Source organism: Toxorhynchites rutilus, chromosome 2 (genome assembly GCF_029784135.1).
Source record: "Toxorhynchites rutilus septentrionalis strain SRP chromosome 2, ASM2978413v1, whole genome shotgun sequence".
In the NCBI taxonomy this organism is placed as follows: Eukaryota; Metazoa; Arthropoda; class Insecta; order Diptera; family Culicidae; genus Toxorhynchites; species Toxorhynchites rutilus.
Window position 1 is genome coordinate 181,276,192 of NC_073745.1, and position 20,820 is coordinate 181,297,011.

Genomic DNA, 20,820 nt, shown 5'->3' on the forward strand with positions numbered 1-20,820 from the left:
AAAATGAAAGACGGCACAGATCGGACTATTCCTTCCTCAAGTTTTTCACCCTCTCTAAGGGTGAAAAGAATAGTCCGATTTGAGCTGTCTTCATTTTGTTATATTTCCTGTATCAAACATGTATTCCATGTTACGAAGAAGCATGTTATTTGCAAGTACGCTGGATTCTTTTTTATGCGTTTTTGCATGATATTTTTTACGCTATTCGCTCAAAATTACGCGATTTTTTTATGCGATTTGCTTGAAATTACGCGATTTTTTTTACACGATTTCGACTAGGTCTGCGCTTTCAGCGTGCCCACGCAGAATTGTGAGCGCACACGCACAAACACATACACAATGCCGGAAGCACGCGCACGCACATACCATTGGGTGCACAAACACGCACACACACGCGTAAACATGCACAAACATGTGCACAAAAACGCGAGCGCACACAAACATACAAATGGACGCACAGGTGCCCACAAACGCACATACACGCGCACAAACATGCACACGCCCAGAAGCACGCGCGGAAAGAATCGAGCACGCGCGTGCACACACGCACACAAATACGCACAAATACGTGCACGCGTACGCACACACACACACACATGCCCATGCACAAAAAAACGCGCACACATGCACACAAGCAAGAAAAAAACACGCGTAAACGCACGTACACACGCGCACACAAACACGCACAAATGCGCGCAAACACGCCTACACATGCCCGCGCATAAAAAAAGCGCACACCTGCATGCAAGCAAAAAAACACGCCCAAATGCACGCGCACACACGCACACAAACACCTAAAAAACGCGCGAACATACACAAACACCCACACAAATACACGTGCACGCACACAAACAAGCACAAACACAAACATCGGGCTGTCGAATACTCGGCTATCCGGACTCGAAGTTGATCGGTATCCAGTATCCGACCAAACCACTATCCGTTTCATCACTAATTTCACACTGACAACTAGTGCCGGTAAATAATTACTCCTGCAGGCATACTACACAACACTCACTGCTCCGTTTTCATTAGTTTCAGTGAATAAGTTTCGAATGCAACAAGGAAACATTCATTTCTATACAAACTGCCAGAATACATGGATGCTTCAAATTAATTTCTAAGTGACGATTTCTAACGTCGCTTTTGTTTGCAGAATGAAAGGAATCAACGTGAAATGAAAGGAATATGTACGAAAGAGACGAGATATTTTTCTTATTGTGCGTGAAAAGAGAATAGATATATTTATAGCCTGCATGGTTCTGGTTCTGTTCTGAGAAGCGATAGACACATTATTGAGTGACGATGTGCTAATTGAAGTGAAATTGTCAGGCCCTGGTTGTAATTCGAGAACGGTCGTGGCTGAGCCTGGGAAGTTGCGTCGTTGGCGGTTCGAGCATGGGCAATTGAACTTGGGTGTTATTGCCCACGTTCGAGGCCAAGACGATGGAATTTTATTGTTGTTAGCTACATCTGTTTGTAATTATGCAGCTCAAATATTATGCACCACAACGGCACCCTTTATGTAAGACGTAGCCCTACGTCAAAAACAAACAGATTTTCCTAATTTCTGCTTGGAATATTTCCTTTTTTTCAATTTTAATATTAGAATCTCGCCAAATGCACTTCGGAAACGTGCAAATCGTCATCCAGTTTCCAAGTAAAGCTCCAGAAAATATTACGTTTCAAGGCGGTTTCCGATTATCCCATTTAATTCTCGTTCCAGGCAGGATCGCTAAAATGTATGTCCCTGAGCGTCCGCGAGATAATCGGAGACCGCCCGAAGCCGAACGGTGACTGCCTGCTGATAAGATGGCGGAAAATGTGTCGTGTGTCCAGTCCACTTGATCGCTAAACTGAAGATGTACGTGGGCATGCCACACAATCAAATGTCCCAAATCTATCTTTTCCTCAAAACTATCGATCTCCGTATTTGATCATCAGTATTGTCGAAACCTCCTGATGTCCCTTCCTCTCCATGATAAAAAATTGTCACCCTACAAACCTCGAGTCGGCCGCGAGTAATCGGTTCCCCTTCCTATTAACCGTAGAATAAGCAAACTGGTAAATATGCTTTAGAACTAAAACTAGATATAGAATTTGGCTCCTTCAAACTTATGTAACCGAGTTTGTACAAACAAACGATTTATAAAGAAAAGATGTGAAAATGTTGAACTCAATAAAGGAATGTCAAATGTTATGATGATGAGTTTTTGTGAAAAGATCAAGGAACGTATATACGCAATGATGAAGTGGTTCAGGCATAAAATAATAATTTTTATGGGAAATTTAACAATTTAAAACTCCATCCTGCTAATCCGATAGGGAGTAATTTTGTCGGTATAGATTCTTCCGTTCCGTTCAGCTCATGAATGGTTGGTGTTCTCTTTTCAGTTCCAAACAAACACAATGATCGAAAAGCACACGTTACTGTGTTTCACTTTTATTGTGAAATATACTGGTTCCTGTAACAACGTAAATATCTAAGAATCGTATTAGTTTCCCTCGCTAAATTGCTTGCTAATACTGGCGCATTTTTAGGAACATATAAAAATTACACTGATTATTTGTGAATTGATAAACTTTTTTATACAGATTTGTTGTTGATTTATGCTGCTGTAGGATTATGCAGACGTCCGTTGAAAACGGATACACTATTCCGTCTATCAAACAAAATAAAATTGAAAGGGCGATCCACATTGAATTGTACGGGTATGATTAAACAGCATGCCATTATTGCGATACCTGAAATATAGTACATAGTTAGCACAAGGTGCGTACTTTATTTTATTATTCAAATTATGATTTGTGAACTTTGTTCTGGAACAGCAGTAAACCTTTGTGGATGAGGTATTCGATTAGATTGTTCTTGAAGTACACTTTATCTATTATATTTATATGTGTGTTAGTATCTTTTGAAAGACTGCTCGTTATAGTTTATCTATAATACTTCTTGTAACTACATGATTTAACATTTTTTGGTAAACCTTGTTAGAATTGAACATTGCAACTGTTGTAGGTAAGCTCATCTCCAGTTCATTCATTTCTAATGTTTAACCCGGAATGCCATAACAATCAAACTACTAAGAACGACAATAATCTACAAATTAATGTTCAATATCTGAATCTTCTTAGTTTTCCTCGATAAATTCTAGCTTGCTAAATACTGACAAAAATATTTTTGTAAATACATCAATACTGTTTATCTGTGAAAAGTTAAACTTGTGAGTTTTGTTGTGGATCTAAAGTGCTATGGGATTATGCATATGACCATTGAAAACAGATATTTTATTTCGTCTTTCAAACATAACAAAATAGAAAGGCCTATCTACGGCGAGCCGTTTGGTATATAGCGCTTTGCCCTGACATACAGATCTCATTCCTTAAATGTTAGTTTATTTGAATAATTAGTACAAAGAACAATAGTAGGAACAGTAGAATAATGATTTTGTAACACTTTTGATGTGGATCCATTATGCTATAGGATTCTGCAAACGTCCGTTGAAAATTGATACTTTATGCCGTCTGCCAAACAAAACAAAATAGAAAGGCCTGTCCACGATGAGCCGTACGGGTATCGTCATGTATTGATTTATCACCATCATAACTAGAACGTTAGTAAGAACGGTTAGTACAAGGTGCGTAGGATCATACGTTCCGCTGTAACTCTTGTTGTTTGAGATCTTTGTTTGCTTGTCGAAGATAATTCTTGGTAGATGAGGTATGTAGGATAGTGTGGCTTAAAATATTGTTGGAATCAGGAAAAGGGATCTTTCCAAAACTTTGGTCCGTCGGTCTAAGGCGAGGTTAATATACAAAATATGAAAACACGTATTTCATTTTCATTAAACATACACTCATTATTGGCTGACATTTTTCACACATTTAATGGTTTAAAAATTTTTCCCATCTCTCCTTTGTTTGAAAACTCTAGTTTTCTTGGTCAATTTTGCTAATATTCTCAAATATGTTATTCTATAATAACGAAACTGATTAGATGTTAAGACTGAACGTGTATTTAGAGTTTCAGATCTATACTGCACCGGGATTTTTCAGACGTCCGTTGAAAATAGTTACTTTGTTCCGCGTGTCACATAGAACAAAACCGAACGGCCTATCAACAATAAATTCAACCGGTATATTCATACAGAATGCCATCATAATGATACCTAGAAAACAAAACATTCATTACTGGGTAGTCTAGGAAACTCATATGTCCAGAGGTAATCATAATTCATCCACTTTTATTGACACACGAAAAACTTCGGTTCACGAAGAATTTAGTAAATGTAGTATAGTAATCAGTTCATGTAAATGTAACGTTATATGGTTTACGTGTGTGAGTAGATGACTGAGATGGGAGAGTACAAATAATAAAGGCAGACGTAATTTGGACAGCAGCAGTTAACAACGTGTTTTACTTTCTCTCCAACGGTCTTCGTTACTACATTTGGCGACGAGAATTGAAATGGCGAATACATTAGGTAAGAATGGAAAAAATATTGAAATGTTTGCAACTGAGTTGCAAATTTCATGAGATGAAGATTATGAAATGGCATGCGGAAAAAAAATTAAGTCTGACTCCATTCTGCGTAAAAGCAGGAAATATATAAATACGAAATGGATTATTCGCTTGAATGTGGTAAAACAAGTTCTGATTCCATTCTGTGTAAAAGCATTAAATTGACTTGAAATAGAATAATCGCTTAAATGCGGAAAATTGAAAGTCTGGTTCCATTCTGCTAAATAGCAGGAAAGTGTTAAAACGGAATTATCTTTTAAATGCGGTTAAAAAAAACCTAAAAAAGGTGGTTGTGAGTAATCAAACACGAGAGGTATCCAAGATTTTCAGTTTATGGCGGACCGGAATTAGTGGTATTCGGTTCATTCACCATCAAAGTGGGAGAACCAATCACATCGGCTATGTTTTATGTTGTAAAAGGAAATGGAAAGATTCTGGATGGTCGCGATACGGCAACGGTTATGGGAATCTTGAAGATAGACACTGCGGTCAATGAGATTAACGTGGAAGACAAAGCTGGTCCTTTGGGAACCATTAATGACGTTGTCATCGAAATCTCCGTCTAGACAGATGTTGTTCCAGTCATCCAGCCGTATCGACGCATTCCTGTTGCATTGGAAAAGCAACAAAGCATTCCTGTGCACTGGAAAAGCTACACAAAAAAACAAAAAACTTGATGAATTGCTGAGCAAAGGAGTTAAAAAAGGTGAATGCAAAGAAGAAAAGGTGAATGTACCTTCCAAATGGGTGTCTCCGGTTGTCGTCGTGCCCAAAGAACAATGCGACGGGCTAATGAAGCGGTGCAAAGGAAGAATCACCCATTGCCGACGATTGAGGATTTTCTTCCGGATCTCGCAAAGGCAAAAGTTTTTTTCCAAGGTTTGACGTAGAAAACGCTTTTCATTAGGTGCACTAATAACGATTAACTGAATGCAAATTGACAGTGTTGCTAAATCGATCGATTTGAAGACTTTAAATTTACGTTAGGGATTAGGTAGTTTTGATTCACTTCTTGTTGACTAAATTTATGAAAGCCATTTTTTATGAAATTTTAACCTAATAATTTGAAGTTAAAGATATAGTGAACTGTCCATTTGGTTTGAATTTTCAATAAAGAGAGTACCTTAAAATTTGGATACATTGAGTTTTATTTTTAGGTGGAAATATCTCAGAGATCTAGAGAAATAACAACATTTATCACACGTAGAGGTTTGTACAGGTTATGGAACAAGTGTTAAGTGGGTGCGAGGGTTGCATGAACTTCATCGACGATGTAATCGTACACGGTTCTGATAGACAGAAACGCGATATACGTTTGGAAAAGGGACGTCTTTAATTAGAATAGATGAATTTAAAGTTCAATGATGCTAAATGTTTGCGCGGTTTTTACGCGGATTTTCTAATTAACGCGTTTTTTACGCGATTTCCGGTACCCGCGTAAAAAAGACCAGTGCAATATCACATCTCCCCCTCAGCTCACATTTTTCTCTCATGTTCACCGCACCTTATCACGATTCTTATGTGGATTATAGTACAACGGGAAGGGGTTTTTACGGGCAGCGATTCATGAATGTCTTTCCCTGTCTAATTAGCTCTGGACGGTCCAACAGTGGTACTGCACGTGCATCGGCAGAAGAGTGTACAAATTACTAGGAAATCTTCTCGCAACAGCAGATGACTCTCATTCATGAGGAAAACCGGTAACCAGTAACCAACGAAATTGCAGAAAAAACTACGGGTTTTCGGAAGCGAGCAACACTTGACTTTTTTCTTCCGTTATACATAAGGATAGTCCCATTTGATATCTATCATTAGGTGACATGGTTTTTTACGCGGATTTTCCAATTAACGCTGATTTTAGAATTAACGTGGTTTTTTTACGTGGATTTTAAAATTAACGCGGTTTTTTTTACGAGGTACGTATCCCTCGCGTAAAAAAAACCTGTGTGTATTTTGTCTTCGAATGGAATTAGACCCGCTACAGATAAGCTGGAATCAATCGGTAACTTTAGTGAACCTTGTTCAAAGGAAGAAACTCGAAGTTTGTTGGGCTTAGTCAATTATGTGGGCAAGTTTATACCGAATTTAGCGACCCTGACTGATCCTCTTCGGCAATTGACTGAGCAACAGAAATTCATTTGGAACCGGGAGTATCAGATAGCCTCTGATAATCTGAAACTTTTCATGGTAAATCCTGCAACTTTGGGTTACTTTGACGTTGATGATCACACTCAGCTGATTTTGACGCAAGCCCTGTTGGTGTTTGGGCCGGTCTTATCCAGATAAACAACCGAGGCCCAAGAATTATCTCATACGCCAGCCGTAGTTTGACATACTTTGAAAAACGATATGCTCAAATAGAGAAAGAAGCCCTCGCATTAGTCTGGCCCGTCGAGCGGTTTCACTACTAGCGGTATTTATATGGTCGTTCGTTTGAATTGATCACAGACCACAAACCATTGGGAACGATATTCGGACCACGATCGAAACCCTGTGCGAGAATTGAGAGGTGGGTGGTCCGATTGCAGGCGTATAAAGTAACAGTCATTTATCGGCCAGACAAATCTAACATAGCTGACCCCCTATCACGGTTGGCGGTTACATCTAAAATGGGCGGTAAGGCTCTGGATGAGTATACGGAACATTATTTTTTTTTTTTTCCAAAATATATATTTTTATCAAAGCTCATATGGCGTTAGCCTCACGGGGCCGGGAGTCCAATACTTTGACAATATTTCTTATTATCTATGTTAGTAATATGTAACCGATTACTCGTTGGCTCGGTTGGCTCGAGGTTAGTATTACAAATGTTTTCGTAATTGGGATGTTGCTGTCTCCAATGCTCTGTACGTGTGCCCGACACGGGATACTTCCTATTGGGATGCAGCTGGCCATTAATCAGCAACGCCCCCCTAGTCTGTACCTCATATCTAGCGCGGTGCGTCTTTCTCGACTGGAGGAATCCAGGATAGAATGGTCACTAGCCGGCGCAATCATCAGTTCGTGTAGAGTTGTCATGAGCGGTACAACCTTTGGCTCTTGTTGAATGATCAGTGGACTGCACAACCTTTGGCCCGTGTATCTGTAAAGAGTGTGTGTATGTATTGCCGCGACTAAGTAAAAGTTTATCGATCGGATAGGAGGGATATGAAACGGGGACACAACGAAGGAAACATCATTAAACGTTGACATCGGCGTTTCTGAGGAACAGGATAGATGAAGCAGAAGATCAGGATCACGGCTACCTAAGATATCCCGGACGGGGATATCCGATTGTCTGCCTTGTGCTCTCAGTGCTCTAGAGAGCTGAGAGCGAGCAGTATGGAACCGGATACACGACCAGACAACATTATGTACACAGTTGTTTTGAAAATTACCGATATTGAGCGAGAGTCGGAAACCGATAGCTCAATTGGAGCTGTTAGGACTGCTCTGCAAGTCGACCCCTGCTGCTCCTGAACCGATGAAGCATAGAGAGCTCTCATCTGCGCCCTTATCAGCGAGGAGTTTGAAGATTATTGTGTTTCAAAAGGCATTAAGTTAATCCATACAACTCCATATTGGCTACAACAAAACGGTGAAGTTGGGGCCAAAATCGATCCATTTTGAAGAGACTTACGATTAGCCAGGCAACCAATGCAGATTGGGAAGTGGAACTGAATAAGTAGAGGAACTGGTACAAATTCGGTACCCCATTTTGTTTTTTTGGACTTAGCTCTTGACCAATGCTCGGAATTTCCTCTTATATATATATATATATATATATATATATATATATATATATATATATATATATATATATATATGTATATATATATATATATATATATATATATATATATATATATATAAGTATATATATATATATATATATAAGGGATCTACATTTCCCCGCAAACCGATTCCAAAAATATTGATTTGGCTCGGAGCTTTGAGCATAGAAGTGAAACAACTCAAATTCGAGTACCCGAGATGTCTGGGTATAAATTTGACAACCCATTTTTTTATTTTTTCAAATTAAAAGAATCGCCCTGAAATCACTGAAAAATGTATGTTTTGACATTTTCATACAAAATAGAAGTCAAGTAGACTATCTTACGTAAATTAACTCAACTTTTACGAAAAAGTATGCAATTTCACAAAACAAAGAGGAACATAAAAACGATTTTTTCAAGAAAAAGTGAACAAATTTCATCTCGATTTATTTCTAACTAAAAAAGTAAAACGAATCAAAAGCCTTTACAAAAGTCGTAAGCGTAGCTGCATGGGCATGCAATATTTAGCATAGTGTATCATCAACACTTTGTTTACATTGGGGTGCCAAATTACCCGCATACCGAATATTCACTTTGGAATGAAATCTATGAAATTTGTGATTAAAATCTCGATACACTTACTCGAATTCGTTGAAGAACATCAATTTCTTAATCCAAATCAGCTTCAATATTTAAAATCGGCTCACTATTCGATTTTAAATGATTTTTCAAAAGACGCACATGAAAAATTTGAAAAACAACAAAACTTGAATTTTTTTTCAAAAAACACAGATATTTTGGGTTTTTGGCATCTGACGTTTGTTACTACATTACTAGAACACTTTTTTTTCACCACCAGAGTGCGCTCATCACCGCCGGAGATCCGGGTGGGTACCAAATTACCCACGGGGTACCGAATTCGTACCAGTTACTCTATTTATTGATGTATCGATCCACTCCACACTCTACAACCGGGAAAACACCATCGGAAATGCTTCTGGGTTACAATATCCGTGATAAGGTTCCTTCGATCCATCAACCGAAGGAAGTCGATGAGGAAGTTGTTGATAGGGATAAGGAGAAGAAAGATAAGGGAAAATCATATGCCGATGAGCGACGTAATGCAAGACCGAATCACATTACTGAAGGAGATGCAGTACTGTTGAAAAGGATGACGAAGCCTGACCTGTCATCGAACTTTGATCCTGAAGTATTTAGAGTGGTCAAAAGGAAAGGCGGAGATGTTGTGGTGGCTTCAGAAGAGTCTGGAGTCGAACATCGCAGGCACGCTTCTCATTTACAGCGCATTAACAGCGACAAGGAAACCTTAATCATCAACCCGAATACGAACCAGACCTCAGCTTCATCAGCACCAACCTCATCATCATCTTCATCGACAACAGCAGGTCACAGCAGCGGAAAACGGACAAGGACACCTACAAGTTCTGAACCAAGAACTAAGAGGACAACACGACAACCAACGTATTTGCAGGACTACATTCATCATGGTTAATTTCTATCTTTGCTCAACGTGGAGACGATCTGGTGTAGTAGAACATCCATATCTCTCACGCAGAGATCATGAGTTCAACTCTCACTCCCGACATTCTTCCAAAAATGGAAGTAAAAGTGACGAACCAGTCGAAATGTGTCGAAAGTCACTATAATAGAGAAAAAAATATTTGAGCAAAGATATTCATAACAATAATATAAAAGAGAAAGAAAATAACAACATATAAAAGAAAAAGAAACGAGAAGAGTAATGTAGTATAGTAATCAGTCTATGTAGATGTAACGTTATATGGTTTGCGTGTGTGAGTAGATGCCTGAGATGGGAGAGTACAAATAATAAAGCCAGAAGTTATTTGGAATGCAACAGTTTTTTTTTATTTAATCGTTTATTTTTACAGGCTCAGTTACATAAGTTTAAAGGACCCAAAGCTTAACTATATTTATACTAGCATATATTAACATGTTTCCTTAATTCTATGGTTAATAAAATAGGAAACCAATTACTCGCGGTCGACTCGAGTTTAGAAGGGTGACATATTTTCATTAGGAAAAGGATGGGATGTAAGGAGATTGTAACAATGTTCACACTCATACTCACATTCTCATTCACATTCACACTTCACACTCAATTCTTAAGAATGCAACAGTTAACAACGTGTTTTACTTTCTCTCCAACGGTCTTCGTTATGTACATTTTTATTCTGTTTGTTTCATCTAAAGGTAGGTTTAGAGTTGCCGTGAACGTGAACGCGGACAAACATTTTTTTGTTAACAATTCATCAGCCCATATATAAAACGAGAGAAAAATATCTTAAAACGATAGGAATGAATATTTTCTAGTTAAAAAACATGTTTAAACATAATGTATATTAATAAAAGTGGATTAATTCAATATTTCACAACGATTCTGAATTTCCGCCGTGGAATCGAGATGTTGGTGAACTCACCATAGTTCACCGACTTCGGTGAACGTGAACGTGAAAACAGTGGTAAATATAGACGTCAAAATATTTCCCCGTTCATGTTCACGTTCGAATGTCCCAAGGCATTCTGAAAATTATTTCATCGTGAACTGTAAAAGGATATGTTTAGAAATTTTCAAGTTTTCAATGAAAATTTTGATATGGATGCAATTTCGTTCAATCGGATCTATGCACGGGTTGAAAAACTTCGTTGTTTCGGGTTGATTCGAGAACAACTGTATATTTTATCCGAATTACTTTATTGAAGCTCGATGTTTATTTACTTCACGTTTACTGCCGAATTTTCAATATGAACGTGAACGTGAACAAAAACTTTCTATTCACCACGATCTTTTGAGTTGTTTGTTCGCAATGTAGTTCACCGTGAAATGATCGTACTATTCCACCACCTGTTCAAGTTCACGTTCACGGGAACTCTAAACCAGGCTTAAGGTTATGTTTTTATCAACACGTTTCTTCTGAAACAGTCGACAGTCATTAAAATCCTTAGACTGAAATGTTATTTCACTTAATTTTGAAATACGAGCTCCTGGTGGATTGTTCTCTGCGTGGGAATTATTCTACATTGTTTTTTTTATTATGTTTTAAGGCGTTTATTCCATACAATCTTCATGAAATACAAATACTTTTCGAGTAACGAAACACATCCTCTAAGGCTGACTCATTCGTCCAATGAAAAAGATTTGTTCGTTTTGTTTCAAAAAGTACAAGAATGGATGATCAACGGTTAAGTACGGATGTATCGGCATGCATCGCATCATCATTATCATACCTGGGGGATATATCGAAACGATGCATGTCAGTATGGAATTGATAAGCTTCTTATCAGGAATAGCGTTGGATGATAAGGATGTGATAATGTAATGGGTACTTCTAGCTTGACTACATATTTTTATTAATTGTCAGAATTTTTTTATAGAAAAATAAATTATTCAATTTGTCTAAAAGTAATCACAATTCGTCGCGGATAGGCAATATGGGTAGGCCAGGATGAATGTTTTTTCCAATAAAAATATGTTGGCTTTGCATTTGCAGGATAAACATAAAAGGATGATCAACATTGAAACGAGTGACTGGACCAATGAGACTTCTCTTCATTCTCATGACAGTGGCTACAAATAATGAAGGATTTTCCTATGTTAGTACTCTGGTGTGCTACTGTTTCATAGACAACACAAGACGATCCACAATTGTATCGACTCGGTGTTAGAAAATGAATCAACGGTTTTAAATTCAATACAATCCTATTTAAAGGATCTTGCTCAGCTAGAAATGATCCTTCATCCAAATTAACCGATGTGCTCCAAAGCATAATTTTATTACAATACACATCCAAATAAAACTGTTGCAAAATAGTGCCAACTATACTCGAGAATTGTCCACTAATAGAACGAATTTTATGCCAACTCGACTGGCCGTTGGTAGCACCATCTCAGAGAACAGCGAAAAGTTGTGGGTGTGGGTCTGGGGTCTTTTAAGCAACTTTGCATACTTGAAATATCCAAAAAAGAATTGGAATTTTTTTTGTAATATGGTTTTATTTTTTAGCTTGTCTTACAAAGTTTGCTTATTTCATTCTCAATTCGTCATATAATTAGAAACAAATTTGATAATTTTCACTCTACGTCTACCGTTTATTCCCACTAGGGAAGGTTATTTCAGCTCCTCGAAATCGAGTCTTCTCTATCCACCTAAGATGCCTGATATCCTCTGTTGAAGAACCGTCGACGCGAACACATGTACAGAATTTGTGTTGAAGTGTTTCTGCAGCTCGGTTGCCACAGTATATAGGATTTTCGTCATCTACCCACCACATCACGAAAAGTAACTTTCGATGCTCGATGCTCGATGCTTATCATTCACAAACAAGTACAGTTTCGTCCGTTGTGCTGACGTAAATTGATTCGACGCAATATTTTGCAAGGTGCGTCGCCAGTTATCTGCTGGATTATTCCATTCCACTCTTGGTATTACACTTTGATTTACGAAGTGCTGGTGGACTTGATCGGCGGAGGGGTTTTGTTGGATTTGGTGAGGAATTTGAGATAAGTTGGATAGTATTAGTTTCAGGTCGAGTAGGTCTATTGAAATTTGTGATCGAGGATTCGCTTGGGAAAAAAGGAACTTCAGATTACAGATGACGGTTAATAGCGAGCAACTTACATTTAAGCGCTGGTAGTTGCAGATTCAGACCACCCTTTTCCTTGCTGCGAGCCAGCTGAAACATTGGGACGCGGGCAACTGTCTCTTTTAAAAGAAACGTTCCCATCGTTGATGTTATTTTCGCTGTATGTACGTTCAACGGTCGTAGAATAGAAGCGAGGTTCCATATCCTTGAGGTGCCGAACTTGTTTAGTATGATTACTTTTTGATGCAGCGTCAGCGTGCGTAGAGAATGCAGCCACATATGTTGCGAGAATTTCCCCACCAGCGCATTCCAGTTCAATGTTGTCATGTCTTTTACTGGGTTTGCGAAAACTACACCCAATGTTTTGACTACAATGGCTGTTTGTAACCACGGGGTGTCGAAAAGTCCGTTTTCGCAAAACCCAACATTGATAGCAGTAGTTTTCCGCAAATTTAACTTTGCGACAGAAGCACTCTCAAAATGAGTAAACAGCTCGCGCATCGCTTCAATTTGCGTGACCGATGTGACGATGACACTGATGTAGACCGCATACGCTGCGAGGAGATCGTTACCGCACACACGTTCGAGCCTGGACACTAGTGGATGAAGGTACAGTACGAAGAGGTGCGGGTCCCCCTGTCATATTGATCGTTGAATCTCGAACGGGTGAGAGATGTTTGTTGATAAGCAGCAGAGAGGTAGATCGACTGGCGATGTGGGCGAGTAGAGCGATGAAATCGTGGTTAAAGCCGAGTGAGTGCATGGTTTCGTGGTGCGATCTTTCATAGCGAGAGTGGCTTGAATAACGTTCCGCTCCGAGTTCGAGCATTTCTGCCCTTCGCTTAGGACATGATGTTCTCTCATTACTCGTTCCGATCTTGTTTTCAGGATACGGGACAAGCACTTGTAGTCAATGTTAAGCAATGAGATCGAACGATATGATCGGGCCGTATGATCACCTTCCCTCTTCTTGACCAGCACAATGATACCCTCCACAAACGCTGGAGCAATGTTTCCGCTGAGCGCCTCGTTCAGCAACATGTTTAGCTCGCGGTGGATGACGTCGAACATGCGATGGTAAAACTCTCTCGGTATTCCGTCGCAGCCAGGAGATTTTCGTGGTGCGCTCGCTGTTATCGCTGACCATCGTGATGCTGCTCATACAGACTTCATCGGTTGGTGGAACAACACTTTCACAGATCAAATTGTTCTCATCGTTGTCTCTCGCCTCCTCTGAGTAGAATGTCGAAAAGTAGGTGACCATGTCCTCGATCGCTCTTGACTCTGTTATTGTTGTCTCCTGCTCTGTCTGCAGCTGCGTTATGACGGATTTTTCTTCGTCTCTCTCCAACTGGAATATTGATATCTCCTACCACGTGCGTTTCGTTCATTCTCATGACAGTATGAGAAAATCTCCGTTGAAGCGCTAGCATTTCGCATTTGAGTCGCTTAATAGTTGTTAACATTTCTGGGTGCTGGTAGTACCCATCGTAGGCGCGCCGTAGCTCACCGTAAAGATGCTGATGTTTACTGTGGAATTCTTCGAACACGGATCGACTTTTCCACTTGAAAAAAACTTTTTATTTCGGGCTTCGCGAACAAGAGCCACCACTCAATCCAACAGCCAAGTTGCCACTTATAGTGAAATTCCGCAACGTTTTCGTTAGCCATCAGATATGGTCTTAGGGACCAAAATCACGACCATGTTTTTGTCCTAGATCGAGAAGACATAGACGGAGTGTGAGCGCTTTGTGGTCGGTGAAAGAGCAGACGTGGACGTGTGCTACTCGCAAATGGTCGCGCAGACCGCTGCTGACATATATCCGGTCCAGACACGACTGAGCGTTGTGACATACATACATGAAACCCCTATCATGTGGACCTAGTTTCTTCCGTACGTCATGCAGCTGTAGTTGTTGGACTACTGCGAGTTCGGGCTGCTTGAATCGCATGTTCGGAGCACGCAGTTGAAATCGCCGGTCAAGACATCATTATGACGAAGGTAGTAGGGAGGTGTTTCGTGGGAAAAATGCGAACTGTGCGTTGTGAAGAACCGGAGGGAGCGTAAACATTGCAGATCGTCGTGTCTTGCACTCGCAGCGCGATCAGTCGGCTATCCAGACTTCTCTCAACGTTAGTCACCTATATGTGTTGTTTCAGAGCAATAGCTGTTCCTCTTCTCGTGTTGTCTACATTGAAGAAAACGAGATCGCCGGGCAATCAGAGCTGTTCGTTCTCTACTTCCTGCACATACACGATGTCAAGGCTCTGACTGTTGACGAAGTTTCGTAGCGCGTTCAATTTTGTGGAGTTCGTGATGATGGCCGAGATGTTATATGATGTGAGAGCCATTTAAATTAGCATTACCTCAAAATTCTCTCCGTCGTGTCATCTCGGCGGGGTTTTATACCAGCCGGTCGTCCTCGGTTTGGTCTACTGTTGATGAATGTGGTAGAGTCATCAGTTTCGTTGCCTTCTCTTGGGCTGGCGTTTTGAAAAAATCGCCGACAGTTACGATAGCTTGTGGAGGCGCTAGTAAAGATGATTTGGTTCGTTGCGATTGAGTGACATTCCGTTTTGGAGCTGAAGTTCTTTCGGGCTGGCTGCTTGTGTGGGTTTTTGAACCTGAGGGTTCCTCCTGGTTCCCTAATATACGACAAACGCTTGCTCTCCGTCGATGGTTACCCACGAATCGATATTCCGCTTCACCAACATACGAGCAGACCATATGCCGAGCGGTATGTCTTGGACTTCGTTGTTTTCGCCCTATGGTACTTCTCGGATCGAGACTACTTCACCGAATGCAGAAAGAAAATCGACGATCTTCCTTTCCGACACATCTTCGGGGAGATCGTAAACACGTACTTCGACGTTGTCATTTTCCAGCGTGATTCGAAGTATGTGTTTTTCCCATCACACTCCACTTCATATTTCCCGTCATGTTCGTCCACAACTTTTTGTGCGAGTGCCAAATCGCTTACTTTTACGAACGCACATGCATCACCTCTGAATCTTCAATTCGAGAACCGAACGACAAAAACCAAATAACTTTTCGACCGACGGTTTGACGGCAAGCTGAGAATAGTCTATTTTGAACGTGTTTTCTCGCCTCATCGTGGAACACTTTTCACGCGACGCGGCACAGTATAGTAAAATAAATTTTCAACGATTTCACTCGTGATAAGCGCAATCGAAATATACGTCTGCACGTCTCAAAAGCTGAGCGGTGTGTGACTTTCTAAAAATGGCCGATTTTTTTAGACTTTTTACAAAAATTATAATTCAAAAGCTATAATACCTACAAAATTCAGGTCAAAGGATGACATAGAGGAAATTGCTTGATTTTTCATGAAAAAAACGCTAAAAATTAAATTTTTACGTAGGACTACGTCTTTCATTTCTATACCGGGGTGTAAAATCAAAGTTTCGAAAACGAAAGCGTTACGCCGGAGACCGAGAAAAATCCACATTTTCCACATTTTCCTCGATACTGGAAGCCCACCAGTGGTTAATGCTAACTCGATAACCATCTGTTAATAGCTCTTGATTGAAACATATTTGGTCACAGTGTTACATGGATAGAAAACATTCAAATAAACTCTTTCACATGAATGTATTTTTAAATTCCCAGTGGAACTGGCAGATTATTTTCCGGATCTTTCTCGATGCTAAATGGCATCCAAACGGAAAGAATTCCGCGCGTGTATGTGTGTGTGTAGCGGCTGCTTCGAGATCTTCCCGAGGAACCGTTTGTGGCATCACTCTCCTCCTGATGGACTCCCTTCTGGCATAAGGTGCACAAACAGGCTCTTGGTGACACCGTTCATCCGCGCTTTCATGATAAACGAAGAGCTTCACCACAACAGCGACAACATACTCCAATCGCTGTACAATTTGAACTGAGTGGATTTCCGAGCGGCGCTCGCTTATATACCGATTGGTGATTTCAATAGCCTGTTTTGAAAGTAATTTTAAGACTATTGAAACAAGTTTTTGGATCAAAAAACAAGTATAGAACGCGTAGACATTTTATCTTTCAAATGAAGTGTTTATCATACCATTTCGTTCAGTTGTTTAGGAGCTATTAACGCTCTTTTGAGCGTTGCGTTTTGAGCGAAATGGTATGATAAACACTTCATTTGAAAGATAAAATGTCTACGCGTTCTATACTTGTTACTTTCTGATCCGAAAACTTGTTTCAATAGTCTTAAAATTGCTTTCAAAACAGGCTATTGAAATCACCAATCGGTATATAAGCGAGCGCCGCTCGGAAATCCACTCATGAAAGCGCGGATGAACGGTGTCACCAAGAGCCTGTTTGTGCATCTTATGCCAGAAGGGATTCCATCAGGAGGAGAGTGATGCCACAAACGGTTCCCCGGGAAGATCTCGAAGCAGCCGCTACACACACACATACACGCGCGGAATTCTTTCCGTTTGGATACCATTTAGCATCGAGAAAGATCCGGAAAATAATCTGCCAGTTCCTCTGGGAATTTAAAAATACATTCATGTGAAAGAGTTTATTTGAATGTTTTCTATCCATGTAACACTGTGACCAAATATGTTTCAATCAAGTGCTATTAACAGATGGTTATCGAGTTAGCATTAACCACTGGTGGGCTTCCAGTATCGAGGAAAATGTGGAAATATCTAATCGTTACTGAAAATAATCTGCCACTTCCTCTGGGAATTTAAAATTACATTCATGTGAAAGAGTTTATTTTAATGTTTTCTATTCATGTAACACTGTGACCAAATACATTTGGTTTTGTGATTTTTCAATCAATCGCAATTAACAGGATAGCTTCTGAAGATTACTCTTCCCTATCAGTAGGATATTTCCGTATCCAATATTGGATGCATAAAACCTTGTGCCTCCAAAGTAACGCTCTCGTTTTCGAAGTCCCCCAAATATTCATTCATTCAGAATGAATTCAGATTCAACTTCAAACAAATGATCTCTAAATCAACGATAGTCCTACGTCACCCTTGCGGTTATACCATAGATATAACCCACTTCCTGTTTTTTTTCGGAAAAAGTTTCGGATTTCGAATATTCGGATAGTCCTTACAAAATTCTGAAAAAAACAAATATATAAATAGGTATATGAATAGACCTTACAATTTTCAACAAGTCGTCAATACATCGGAAGATGGTCACTTTTACAGGGAAAAAGTTTTTCGAACAACTTTTTTATGTTTTTCTTTGGAAAACTACTATTAATTTTAAATTCGTAACATTTTTATGTATAAATTATCGCGATTTACATGCTCTGCTAACTTTTTCTATTTGGAAACATGTTAAGCACAAGTCAAACGCGAGAATTTACACACACAAATGTTACGAATAAATCATTATTTTCTCATGAGCCTCCATAAACAATGCCTTATATTCCAGAAACGATAAAATATAGAAAGATGACGTCTGCAACGAAAGTCTAAAACTTTGTCGCAAACAATATATCGCTATCTTGACTTTAAACAAAAATGGGATTAGTTGTATTTTTTCATAGAAAATAAGAAGAAGTTATTAGAAAATCTTTTTGCCTGTAAAAGCGCCCATCTTTCGATGTATGGAAGATTTGTTTGAAATTGCCAGGGCTATTCATATATTTTTTTTGAAGATTAAAAAAAAACGTTTTCGAGAAAAATGCGTTTTAATGATTTTTTTCGCGAAATTTAAAAAAAAATGTATTTTTTATGAAATTTCAAATAGAAATCAATAGATTTCATCTCTTGACCAGAATTGCTACGTTTTTGAGTTATATATTTTTTTAAAATTAGAAAAACATTTTGGCCCTTTTCAAAAAGTAGTCTAATTCTTTTTTGAAGATTTCAAGTATACAAATTTGCTTAAATGAACCATGTCTTCACACCCACAGCGTTTTACTGCTATCTGAGATGGTGCTGCCAACTCCTAAGACGAATTGGCATGAGATTCGTCATTTGTATGCCAATATGTATACCAATTATAATTTTTGTGGACTAGTGAGCATGAGCCCTTAACATTACAATAATGAAGAAAGTCTCACCTGTAGCTGCTGCTGCTTCTGCTCCTTCCTCGTTCACTTCGATGAACGCTTTATGTACGACTTTGGATACCTGGAGAGGGTCCTTTTGTACCAGCAATTCACTGAAGTCGGCGGAATCGGAAAATATTCCCGCCATACCAAGCTGTTTATGGAAGATTTGATTAAATACTGTTTCAACATGGGTATGCCTGAAAAGTCCATACTTTCTCTAGTGTCTCCTGGAGATCCACATTGAATTCGATTTTGAACTTTGGCAGAGAAAGCTCTACCTCTTGAGAACGCATCTTCGTCAGCATGTCCGAAATATTAAGATTAAGAAGATTTTCCTCAAGTTGGCCTAACCCATCTCTTTCATGCGGCAACAATATAAGCATGCTTATATCGTTATTAACGTAGGTGAGTTCCAAAGCGGCCAAACCCAATTCATCAAAAATACCATATTTAAAATGTTTCTTGGTGTTCATCATTGGAACATCTGTAGATTCATTCGGACTGATCCAGAAAGGCATTGGTCTAGTATTTTCTGGGTTGAACTGATGCGTCCATGTACCCTTGAAATGGATTGCGTTAATCAACACCATTCGGGTCATGCCGTCCAGACAGTCTGGAGAAATCAAATCTTTAATCTTGTCATTCGTCTTCTGTTCCACCCACTGGTTTATGGTTCTGGCAGTTTCTACATTTTGCACAAAGTTAACGGTATCAACTTCGGAACGGAAGTTTTTCGTAGCAATTTCTCCAAAACTTGGTTTCACTTGGTATCGTTCCATGACGTATATTTTGTTCGCAATTTTCAAGCTGTTGTTTCCATCTAGTCCAGCTATAATTTTGCCAAAATTGTTAGCTATCGTCTCTTTGCCAGCCGCAATGTCGTATTGCATAACGGAGAGCATTTCCTTGGCCGTCTCACCGGCCGCGCCCATGGCAGCAAACGACAAACAGGTGCTGATGGAAAACGGTGAAATGATAACATTTTTGGTCTCGTTAGAGACTATTTGCTGTAAAACAATTGAAAGCAAATAACATTCACATTAGATGTTTATGCTGGGTAGTTTGTTGTTTTCAATGAAACGACGATACATTCGAACAATTGCTTGGTCGAGTCTGCAGATGATGAGTCATAGAGAAGAAAAACATATATTCCATTACTCACCTTGTAAAGTTTTAATGCAAAATCATTCGTATTGCGAATGAAATTTGTATCTACAGCTTCAGTCATTGTCGGTAAAATACAACACACTAAAAGGAGCAAATTTGCAACTAAATTCACTGAACCGATTGAGTGAAACGTTTTCCTGATATTGACCAGCTCAAATGAAAATCCTTTCATTTAAGGTTGCGGTATGTTTCTAGCGATAAGTTTTAATGTTTACGATTTTATCGGTTCTCAGTTACGTACTGTTTCACACAATTTTAGGTGGTGACCTCATTGTCTACCGGCTAATGGAATGTTTGTTGTGAGACGGATATTGTATTGATGTATTGGTGCGCGATGGTGTGTATTTACACTCAGAAAAAAAACAGTGATGACTGAATTTTTGGTAAACATTTTTTTTGCAATGTTTACCAAATGCATCGAAAAGGTCAAACCAAACTACAAACTGTTATTCTGGAAACATTAAGAATATAAATGTTATAAGGGGCTCTACACAAACCACGTGGACAGAAAAAGATTTTAGACATCCCCTTCCCCTCCGAAACATGCGTGGACATGCTCTATATCCCTCCACCCCATTATCCTTATAGATATTTCACAATTTTTTGGGAAAGGAAAATCCGGAAAAATCGCCTTAAAAATCACAGTACTCACGATTTAATAATTGTCATTCTGGGCCTCATGGGATTAAGGGAGTTGACCATTTGAAAGTTTTGGGAGTAGATTTGT

General features: G+C 39.3%; 1 protein-coding gene across 12 annotated transcripts in view; it reads right to left on the reverse strand.

Annotated features, from left to right (window-relative positions):
* Positions 1-20,540, reverse strand: part of LOC129770906 (serine protease inhibitor 42Dd-like) — a 45,924-nt gene extending 25,384 nt beyond the window's left edge. Inside the window, exons 1-6 of one of the 12 annotated variants that reach the window (XR_008742234.1) lie at positions 20,089-20,538; positions 19,139-19,933; positions 18,936-19,077; positions 4,044-4,169; positions 3,856-3,975; positions 3,614-3,796 (exon numbers count right to left, since the gene is read on the reverse strand). Coding sequence is in view for 10 of the 12 variants with exons in the window: in XM_055774083.1 (XP_055630058.1) it covers positions 11,724-11,884; positions 18,936-19,077; positions 19,139-19,933; positions 20,089-20,265 (1,275 nt within the window). In the remaining 2 variants the exon portion in view is untranslated. The other 11 variants (XR_008742233.1, XM_055774087.1, XM_055774094.1 and 8 more) reach the window with 11 other exon arrangements.
* Positions 20,541-20,820: the final 280 nt, after the last annotated feature.